Here is an 11,294-nt window from a genome sequence, read left to right as displayed (position 1 = left end):
CCCCTGGCCCCTGCTCAGCCTACTTTCTTATGCAACACAGGCCCACTTGCCCAGGGGTGGCACCACCCACAGTGGGCTGGGCCCTCCCACATCACATAGCAATCAAGAAGATGCCTCACAGACATGGCCACAGGCCAGTCCAATAGAGGCAATTCCCCAACTGAGGATCCCTCAACCCAGGTGTGTCAAGTTGACACTAAAGCTATCCAGCACAGATGGTGTCTGAGGAGGCGTGGGAAGAGTTGGAGCTTTCAACACCCCAAGTGATAATGAGACTACTTCACTGCAGTTTAGTAGAGACCATATGAAAGCTGAACTCCCTCTTCTGGCCAGCAGAAGCCAAAAGAAGCCAAAAGGAAGTCCTGACATCTACCTCCACTAACAGGAACAAGGTGGAGCACCCCCTTCCTTGCTGGAGCCTTGTGGGAGAAACCACTAAGACAGAAGGTGTAAATAAGATGCAGAGTCTCATGTATAATATGAAGATGTCCAGGTTTCAATTGTTACTTGTTATACCCAAACCCAGGAACTCTCAAACTGAATGGAAAAGGCAATCAGATGTCAGCACCAAAACAACAGAGGTGATACACTTACCTGACAAAGATCTCAAAGCAGCCATGATAAAATGTGCTTCAACAAGAATTGAAGCACATTAAAAACAAATGGAAACAAAACTCACAAAGCTTTAATAAAGAAATTATAAGCAACAAATACAAACTTAGAACTAAAAAGTGCAATAATTGGGGGCTGGGGAGATGGCTCTGTGGGTAAAGCACCTGCCACACAAGGGTAAGGACCAGAGCTCCGATTCCTTAGCATCCATGTAAATGCCAAGTTGGTCTGCTGATGCAACCATAACCTCAGTGTGGGGGAGGTAAAGATAGGGGATCTCTGGAACAGGCTGGCTAGCTAGACTAGATGAACTTACAACTCTGAGCCTGCCTCAAGATGTAAGGTGAAAGTGATGGAGGGAGAAATCTGACATCAGCCTCTACACACACACACACACTCCCCCCACACACACATACACTCCCACACACACATGCAAACTTGCATATGCACATGTGCATACTACACCCACAAAGTACAATAACTATAATAAAAATTATCAGTGGGTGGTTCCATAGCAGAAGAGAAAATAAAAATCAATGAACTTGAAGACAGAGCAATGGAAATTATTCAATTTGAACAACAGAGACTAACCTGCAGGGCTCTAAGAACACATGCAACTTTGGTGCCATTGACGTCTCAAAAGCAAAGGTCAGGGATGAAAAGGACTCAAGGAGATAATGACTGAAAATGTCCTACATTTGGCAAGAGACATAAACCCAAGAAGCAAAATGATCTGAAAATACAAGAACCCCAAGAGATCCCTGCCAAGGCACATCACAATCAAACTAATAAAAACTAATGGTTACATAGCCACTTTGCAAGAGACTTTCACAGTTTTTTCTAAAATTCAACAAAATATTCTTACCATAACAATCTAGTAATTGGGCTGTTGGTATTTATCTGAATGAGTGGAAAATGTATGTCTAGTAAAGACGTGAATACAGATGTTTATTGCAGCTTTACTTCTTTTGTTAAAAATTGGAAGCAACACTGCTGTCCTTCAGTAAGAGTGACAAGTAAACTGTTGTATATCCATAGGGTGGAATATTATTCAGCACTAAAAACAAACGAATTTTTGGGGGATAGGGAAGAGAGCACAGTTGATAAAGTGCTTGTCGTCCAAACATGAAGACCTAAATTCGGTTATCAGAGACCAGGCCAAAAAAAAAAAAAAGCAGGAGGTGGTGGCATGTGCTTATAATCCGAGTTCTGGGGAGGCAGAGATCAGCAGATTCCTGGGGCTTGCTGCCAGCTAGCTGAGCCTAATCAGCAGGCCAATAAGAGAGCCTGTCTCAAAAAACAAAGTGGACAACTCCTGAGGAATGACACCTGAGATTGACCTCCAGCCCTCATATGCATGAATACACATGTGCATGTATATTCATAAACATGTGCACCCACACAAATATGAGCACACACACAGAAAGAAATGAATTCATTTTAAAAGACTTATTTTATTTTGTGTATGTGTGTGTCTAAGTATGTATATATGGACCTATGTGCAGGTGCCCATGGAGGCCAGAAGGGGGTGTCAGATCCCTTGGTGTTAGCATTTCAGGCATTTGTAAGCCACAGATGTGGGTATTGGGATTAGAACTCTGGTTCTCTGATAAAGCAGCAAGGGCTCTACACTTCTCAGTCATCTCTCCAGCCCAGAAATTAATTTTCAAACTATGAGAAGACACGCATTTCAAGTGAAGAAAACTAATCTGCAAAGGGTACACACTCTGACTGTGACAATATGACATTCTAAAAAAATGCAAAACTAGCCAGGTGTGGTGGCGCATGCCTTTAATCCCAGCACTCAGGAGGCAGAGGCAGGCGGATCTCTGTGAGTTCGAGGCCAGCCTGGTCTACAAGACAAAAAAAAGGCAAAACTATGGCAGCAGTTGAAAAGATCAGTGGTTGTCAGCTGGGGACTGGGAAGGACGAGTATGTGGAATGCAGATTTTTGAGGCTGTAGAATTATTCTGCAAGATACAACAGTGACACATATCATTATACATTTATCTAAACTCATAAAATGCACAATGCAGATGGCGAACCCTAATGCACACTTCCGGGTGATGCTGACATGTCCATGTAGGGTCATAAAATTGTAACAAATGCACTACTCTGGTGCAGGATACTGATTGTATGGGGGAATATGTGTACTTAGTGTCAGGGGTGTATGGAACTCCCTGCTCCATTTGGTCATGAACCTGAAACTACTCTGAAATTTAAACTTTATTTAACAAACACATGGGACTGAATGAAAAGGCAACATAACAGGATTTGTGGGGCACAGCTACAGTGGTGCTCAGAAATGTGCAGCTATAAATGCACATATAAGGACAGAGAAAAAGTGTCTAATCATTTGTGCTTCCCACTCCCCCCAAAATAAGTCCAAATCAAGTAGCAAGAAGTAGAGATATAAACAGAACCTAATAGAATCGAAAACATAAGATGGGGAAAGTCAGTGAACAAAGAATGAGTTCTTGGCAAGGATCAAGGAAATTGAGAAACTTCTATCAAGACTGACAAAAAAACAATAGTATGGGGACACAAATTGCCACTGGGCCCATCACTAGATTCTGTATGTACCAGAAAGTCAGCAAGGGAATAAACACTGTGAATAGCTCTACACACATACATTTGACAACTTAGATGAAATGTATCAAATCTCAAGAAACCAAATCTACTACAGTTCTTCCCATATGGAAGAGATGATTTGGACAGTTCTACAACTGTTGAGAAAATTGAATTGGAGACTTAAAGTTCTCCCTAAAAGAAATACCCAGGCCCAGATGATTTCAGTAAAGCAACATTAATTCTACACAATTGGTTCCAGAAGCACACACCTTTAATCCCAGCACTTGGGAGACAGAGGCAGGCGATTCTCTGTGAGTTTGAGGCCAGCCTGGTCTATATACCGAGTTCAAGGCCAACTAAGGCTGCTGGGAGACCCTGTCTCAAAAAGACCAAAAAAAAAAAAAAAAAATGGTTCCAGAAAATAGGACGAACCATTTCCCAGTGAGGTAATAAGCAAACCTGAAAAGAAGCAATGCAAGAAAGTGAAAACTGTATACAAGTGTCATTCAAAGACATAAAATTCCTTGAAAAAATATTAGCAATAGGGTTTGCCAACATATAGAAAGAACTATGCAGTGCAGGCAAAGTTTATTCCAAGGATGCAAGGCAGAGCCCATATATGAAGATCAATATGCTCTGTCATATTAACAAACTAAAGAAAGATAGCATGATCATACTCATTTATGCAGAAAAAGCATATAAAAAAATCAACATCTATAAAACTCTCAGAAAACCTGGTACAGAAGGGAACTTCCTCGACCTGATAAAGAAAGCTACAAAAATCCAACAGCTGACATTATATTTACTAATGAAAGACAATGGTTACTTCCCTAGATTGAGAACAAGACAAAGACATCTGACGATTCTTACCAGTCTTATTCCATATACTGCCAGACAGTGTGATAAAGCAAGAAAAATAACAGTCATCAAAGCTGAAGAAGAAAATAAATGTTCTTACTTTATGATAAGGTTGCTTCCATAAAAACCTGCAGGAATCCACAGAAAGCCTCGTTACTCATCAGTGAACTCAACAAGGACACAGGATAAGTATACAACACCGACTCTAGGTCTGTATACTAACACTAAACAGAGGCCATTCAAATCAAAATTCATAATTGCTTATAGAAGAGAACACAAGTGTAAACCTAATACAACATGAATAGGACTTGTTTGTTGAAAATCACACAACCCTGAAGTCAGAGTCAAAACTGAACAGCACAGGCAGAGAGAAAGAGTAGAATAAAACACAGAACTCAAACACAGATATGCCCATAAAAAATACTCAACTGATATTTTAACAAAGACACAAAAGAAATTCAAACAATAGGGATTGTGGAGATGGAGCAGTTGGTAAGAATACTTGCTCTGCAAGCATGAGGATCTGAGTTCTAATCCCCATGACCCATGTGAAAAGCTAGGCATGGCTGCGTGTGCCTGTAACCCCAGTACTAGGGAGGGAGATAGGTGGATCCTGAGAACTCACTGGCCAGCTAGCCTTGTCAAGGCCAGGAAGCTTTTGTACTGTCTCAAGGAAATACAGAGGCTAGTGATAGAGTCCTGCTCTGGCCTGTTGGCATGTGCTCAGGTACATGCACCTGCCCACTCACAGGCATGCACCACACACACAGACAACATGCAACACAGAGAGACAACAATAATAATAAAAAGAACAGACAGCAGTTGCAGCAAATGTAGGTGAAGCAACTAGACACTTTGAGAATGCTAAGTCTAAATTTCATAACTTATTTAAAAAAATAATACAAGCTTAGAATGGATGGGCCATGCATTCAAATGTGCATGATCTTTTCAAACTGCAAATGATGTCAAGGTCTACCTCACCAAAGAAGATCTTCAAAAGGAAAAGCAAGCAAATGGAAAGATGCTCAACATCATTAGCCATCAGGAAAATGCAAATAAAATGGTAATGAGTGACTACCACACATCTACAAGAATTTTATATATAAAAGTGACGACAGGGCAGGGAGATGCCTTAGTAGGTAAGTGCACTTGCTATGCAAGCATAAGGACCCAAGTTCAAATCCCCAGCACCCATGTAACGAGCCAGGCATGACCGTACAAGCCTGAAACCCCAGCACTGTGCGGCAGGATCTTGCTGGGGCTTGCTGGGCCCCAGCCTAACTCCTGGTTCAGTGGGAAACCGTGTCTCAAGGGAATAGGGCAGAGAGTGATAGAACAGGGCACCTGACATCCTCCTCTGGCCTCTAGGCACACACATGCATGCGTGCACGCGCGAGCGCGCACACACACACACACACACACACACACACACGTATACATCATGCACACAAATAGAAAAAAACAGCAAATGTTAGAGAGACTTTAGAGAAAGTGGATTTCTTACACACAGCTGGTAAGAAAGCAAATGGTATGTTTTCTTAAGAAAAAATTTGATAGTTTCTTTTAAATAAAAATAATCAAACACATAACCATGATATGACCCAATAATTGCCCTTGCTCATGGGCATTTATTTAGGTTTGCATAAAAACGTTCAAGCTGGGGATACAAGGAGACCCTGTCTCAAAAAGACAAAAAACAAACAACAAAAATGTTCAAGTCAGGCATGGCGGTGCAAGCCTTTAATCCCAGCACTCGAGAGGCAGAGGCAGGTGGACCTCTGTGAGTGCGAGGACAGCCTGGTCTACATAGCGAGTTCTAGGCCAGTCAGGGCTACAAGGTGAGACCCTGTCTCAAAAATAAAATGTTCGTATGTGTTTATAGCCACTTTATTCATAATGCTCCAAATTTAGAAATAACCCAGATGATTTTCAAAGGATGAACAGTCAAACAACTGTGGTATATCCACACCACTGAACACTACTCAGTGAGGAAAAAAATAAAGCAAAGTATTAATACAAGAAACAATTTAGAAGACTCTCCAGAGAATCACGCTGAAGGAAAAAAGCAAATTGAAAAGATCATATACTGTTCAACTCCACTTAGCTAGCACTTCCGAAATGGCAAAATTTTAGAAATGGAGAACAGACACAGGATTGTCAGTGGGCTAAAGAGGGTGTAGGAAAGGGAGAGAAATGGCATGGCTATAAAGAGCAAGAGGAGGAACCCTCCTGGTAATGGAATCTTTGCCTTAACAAGGTCATTTTCAACAACTTGACTGTGTACCATTCTGTAGTTTCACAAAGCATTAACACTGGAGGAAACTGGGTACAGGAGTACAGGATCTCTGTATGATTCCTTTTCTTTTCTTTCCTCCCTTCTTTGCCTCCTCCTCTCCCTCTCTTCCCCCCGCCCCCAACCCTTCTTGGCAGGGTCTTGCTACAGGTTAGCCTCAAATCTGTGACAGCATTATTCTCCTTGCCTTAGCCTCTAGAGTGCTAGAATTCTAGGTACCACCACTCCTGGGTCTGTCTGTGTGATTTCTTGTAAATACATGTGAATTTAAATATTTAGTTATCTCTAAATAGAAGTTAAATTTTAAAAGCTCAGTTACCTGGGCATGGTGGCACACACTTATAATCCAGCAATTAGAAGGATCAGGAGTTCAAGGCCAGCTTTGGCTAATAGAAAGTTTCAAGGTAGCCAGAGCTACATGAGACCTCATCTCACTCCCTGCCCCATCCCAAATTAATCACACTGAACCTATTTCAAATATACTTTGTTATCTGAAATAATTATTCCTTACAAAAGTCTTCTCTTTGCTATGATTTTGTTAGCACTCCAGGGTTAGAGGCTTGAGAGTTAAGACTAAGTGTTGTAAACATTTGTATTCAGTACTTTGGGCCAAAATATCTGTACAAACAAACTTGCCTGCAATAATCTCATCAGGGAAATATATTAGCTCACAAAATAATTAACTGTTTAGCTAGCACTGAAATGTTCTTGGTATTATTGCACATTAATTGAGGTTTCTTGGTTTCTGTTTTGCTGTTATGCAAGTCCTTCAATTTATTTCTTTCCCTCCAAAGAGCTATGAGAAATTTCCTTTTTCAGTTAAAAAAAAATTCACCCATGTAACACAAGTACATTTTCACTAATGTTTAAACAAGAAGGCAAAGTTCCCTCACTTCCCACCAGTCTTCTTCCCAGAAATACTCATCCCTGTCAATTTATTTCCTTCCAGATTATTTTTTGTGTATTTCTTGACATATGTACAGTTCTGTGTATCTGATGTTTTAAAAACACGATAGGACCATGCTGTTTATATCATTCTTCAGATTCCTTTGCTCCCTTTGAAATGTCTTAGAAATTCACGTCTGTATGTTTAGATGTAATTTAACTTATTCGTTTCAACAGCCTCAGAGTAGTCTGCAGAATTTTATCCTAACCCTAACCTTATTTGTCTGTTGACACAGGACAGCTTGAATTTTTGCTACTGCAAGCATTGCAGTCTTCAGTGACAATCCTTTCACAAGTTTCTTTGAGTGAAATGAGGTGATTTCTCTCTGACAGAAGTATAACTGGGGCTCTGCTGACTGGCTGAACCAACACTTGTTCCCTCCTCTTTCTAGTCTCTGGAAATGGTGGAGATGCTGCAAATTGACTTTCCTTGCCTTTTCTGGCAGTTAAGGGAGGTCATATGACTGAGTTCTGGCCAATTAAATAAGAACAAAAGTTCACTTGGCAGTCCCTAGGAATGTTTAGCTTTCCAGGTAAAAGGAACAAATATGATTGGTACTGTCTGGCTTTCCTGTCTTGAAGGTAGTTATGGTGTTTCAAGGGGTTGCAGCCATAATGCAATGTGAGGGAAAGCCAAAAGAATCACTGTGATGTTGACTTTGACATCACTGGGTTGCTCAACCAAAGCCACAGCAGCCTACCTCCGGGCTGTTAGTAGAGAGGAATGAATTCCTATTGGTTTAAGCCACAGGAAGTCTGGTTTTCAGTTACTTGCAGCCAAATGCATTCCTCAACTTTCAGTACTAAATTATTCTTCAAACACTCTGTACTCATTTTATTTTCTTACAAGTCTACTGAGAGTACCCATTTCCCAAATGGCTGTCAGCTTTGAACACTGGCAGTCTTTTAAATGTTTAACCAAACTGATGTGGGCATGTCATACACGTTCATACAGCCACTGACCATCCAGTCTCCCTCCTCATGGCTTTCCTGTTCCTATCTCTTGTCTACTTTTCTTGTGTGTTTTATGATTTCCATTTACCAATCACTGCAGAGAATTTCCAGATAGCAAAGTAGGCTGAGTTAAATTGATGGGGGAAATTCATCCCTGTATCTTTATACTATCAACCAAATTACAAACAGAGCTACAACAAATGAGCCCTACATGCCAAGCCAGGCTGACAGTGACAGTCATTTCTGAGTGGTGCACTACATGGCACTGTGCCAAGAATTATCGTGTGTAATTCAACTCCCACGAAACACCATAGCCAGTACATCAGATTTCTTTGTAAACTGTAGCTACACTGAAAGAAAGGTTTATGGAATAGTGGCACACTGGTGCACAGGGCAGACTCCTCCACACACACCCTCTTTCATCCCTCACATCAAACCCAGGAGCAGTCACTTTTATTCCTGTTTTACAGAATAATGAAAGCAAACATTTAAAACCAACAATCTCTTTCTTACCACAAAAACTTTCAAACATTGCAGGCGCAATATTTAATAGCAAAACAATTGTTTGTCTTAACTTAAATGATGCAGAATACATTATGCCTATCTGAACTTATTGACATACTTAAGCTGGAAACATTGCTGAACCTGTCTGGTGGTTTATTATTCTGAAGCTCTTTTAAAATTTGATTCTCAGGGGACATGAAGGTGAAAAGAACATGTGTTGGGGGAGATTTGGGGGAAGGAGAAGAGAGGGAGTTGGGTAGATATAATCAAGATACACTGCATCTATGTGTGACTGTCAAAGAATAAATAAAACTATTTTTAAACCAAACAAAACATTGATTCTCAAGTATATTGCTATAGTATATGTTACAGATGACCAAAATTATATTGACTTTTCAAAGTGAAAAGCTCAATTGAGTAGGATTTTAATGCTTCACCAAGAAGTATCAAGTAGCCAGCAACCCCACTCCAGGACAGCAGGTAAGGAACTCCCCTAATCAGTTAACAGTCAATCTGACACTGGAAAACAAACAAAACAGGCTGGTAAAGATATTAAAAGACTGTTGTGGAAAGCGCAGATGCAAACAAGCTGAATAGGACAAGCACCTTCAGTGTGTGTACATAGTTTGGATTTGGGGAACATTGACTCTGCTTCAGAAATCTGAGTTTGGAAAAGACTCATGTGGACTCAGCAGGAGTGCCCAGGCACTGACAAATGTGTCCTTACTTTGCACCACACCTCTCTCAACAAGAGCTGAGGAGTCTCTCTGGCCAAGCATCTCATCAAGCAGTTAGTCCACAGTGGCTGAGGAGCATAGGCTTAGCAAGCTCCTTCTCCCTCAGGGGACATACCCAGCCAGAGACCCAAGAACCCAAGCCCCTATGGTGGGAAGGTTAGACCACGGGGAGATGGAAGATGCTGCCCACTTGGGTCCCAGGGAGACATGGGAGTCACCTGGAATAAATACTCTTGCAGATTTTTTAAAAAGCTCATTTAAAGGGCATAAGAAAGCGCTGGGGAGAGTTTGAATTTTTTATTTGACATAAAAGAAAACTAGTCTGTAGACACGAACAATGTTTACAGTCTACAGAAGGAAATGGGTTCCTGTGGGGACCTCTGAGGAGTCTTTCCATTTGCCTGGTGGGCTTGCCCTAGGAAGAAGTGGTAGAGTGTTCCTCCAATCCCTGCTTCCTAGTAGGGCTGCACTCCTGGCTCAATGCACTGGCACACAGGGGTGGAGGCATGTGGAAAGAAATCTCTTTTCCAATGTCTGCTGTCAGGCCTGGAGAGGGCAAACGGGTCCCTGAGGGGTCCAGGTGTTTGGACTACATATAGCAGGAAGAGTCAGGCAAGCTTTAGTCACCAGAACAAACCAGGGCACAAAGGTTGGCTTTTTAAAAACAGTCTATCCAACCCTCAGGACACTACAGGAGCAGCAGCAAGTTCAGCACCTGAGAGGAGATATCAACTCTGAGGAGCAACACACAAAGAAAAAGAGCAAAAATGGAACAGAGTGGACCTGGGCCAAAATGAGCCCCAAATAAACCAGGTGTTGGTTGAGTAACCTTGACTAGCTGCAGTCCTGGCACCTAAGGGCTTCCCAAGTGCGGGTTAGAGCTGGGCCCTCAAAGCAGCCTGAGAGGGTTGAGCCTTGGAGGTTCTAACAGGCCGGTGGCTTTGAGACAAGAGCTAAAAAGGAAGTGCGTGCGTGTGTGTGTGTGTGGGGGGGGTTCAGCTCCTCTTCACACCACACTCTTCCACTTGCACAACCAACTGACACATGGCCACAATGGTGCACAAGCAGGCATAAGCCTGTGTGCACATTCATCTATACACACAGGTTCTTGGTTAGGGAGGCCCATGCACAGTCTCACACATACACCCACTCAGTACATCCAATCTGCCACTTGGGTAGTGTAGGCACCCAATCACACACACCCACACACACACACACACACACACACACACACACACACACACACCAGTACCTTTCAGTCTGATACACACAGACCTCCACATAAGTACACAAACTCACAGCCTGTCACAAGCACACACACCCTCACAATCCCACTGCTGGCCTGCGCGCACACGTAGGTGCACACACAACCTGTCATTCGGCTCTGCACCCTCAACTAGGGCTCTGTGAGGTGCCCACATGAAACCTGCCAGGGGCACACACCGGATCCCAACTTCGCCGTCGCGCATGCACACTCACTGGAGCTCAGCCCACACACGCACCCTCGCAGCCTCTCTCTGCTCCCGGCGCACCCCACACCCACGCACCCTCCGGGGCCGGGCGCACCCCTCCCCCAGGCCCGTGCGGGCACACGCTGCGAACTCCATCCGCGCGGGGTGCACACACACACCCCCGTCGCAGCCGCCCGCGCCCCTTCTCACCTTTCTCGCCAGCGCCGGGCGATCGACCCTCGTCCTCCTTGGGGTTGGTCACCTGGGTGATGATGGCCGGGCCGTCCATGGGTGCGCGGCACGCAGGCCGCCCGCAGGCCAGGCCCGGGGCAAGCCAGGCGCGCGGGGGCGCGGTGCGGGGGGCGCGCG

General features: G+C 43.3%; 1 protein-coding gene across 3 annotated transcripts in view; it reads right to left on the bottom strand.

The window, feature by feature from the left end:
- Positions 1–11,288, bottom strand: part of Ctdspl (CTD small phosphatase like) — a 134,894-nt gene extending 123,606 nt beyond the window's left edge. For all 3 annotated transcript variants that reach the window (XM_008855101.3, XM_029557177.1, XM_017794865.2), the window contains exon 1: positions 11,136–11,288. In XM_008855101.3, the coding sequence (XP_008853323.2) occupies positions 11,136–11,214 (79 nt within the window). In that variant the 5' untranslated portion in view covers positions 11,215–11,288. The remainder of the gene's footprint in view (positions 1–11,135) is intronic.
- Positions 11,289–11,294: the final 6 nt, after the last annotated feature.

Source organism: Nannospalax galili, unplaced genomic scaffold, assembly GCF_000622305.1.
Source record: "Nannospalax galili isolate Female #2095 unplaced genomic scaffold, S.galili_v1.0 scaffold2008, whole genome shotgun sequence".
Classification (NCBI taxonomy): Eukaryota; Metazoa; Chordata; class Mammalia; order Rodentia; family Spalacidae; genus Nannospalax; species Nannospalax galili.
Note: the sequence above shows the minus strand (reverse complement) of the source record. Positions and strands in the feature narration are given on the sequence as shown.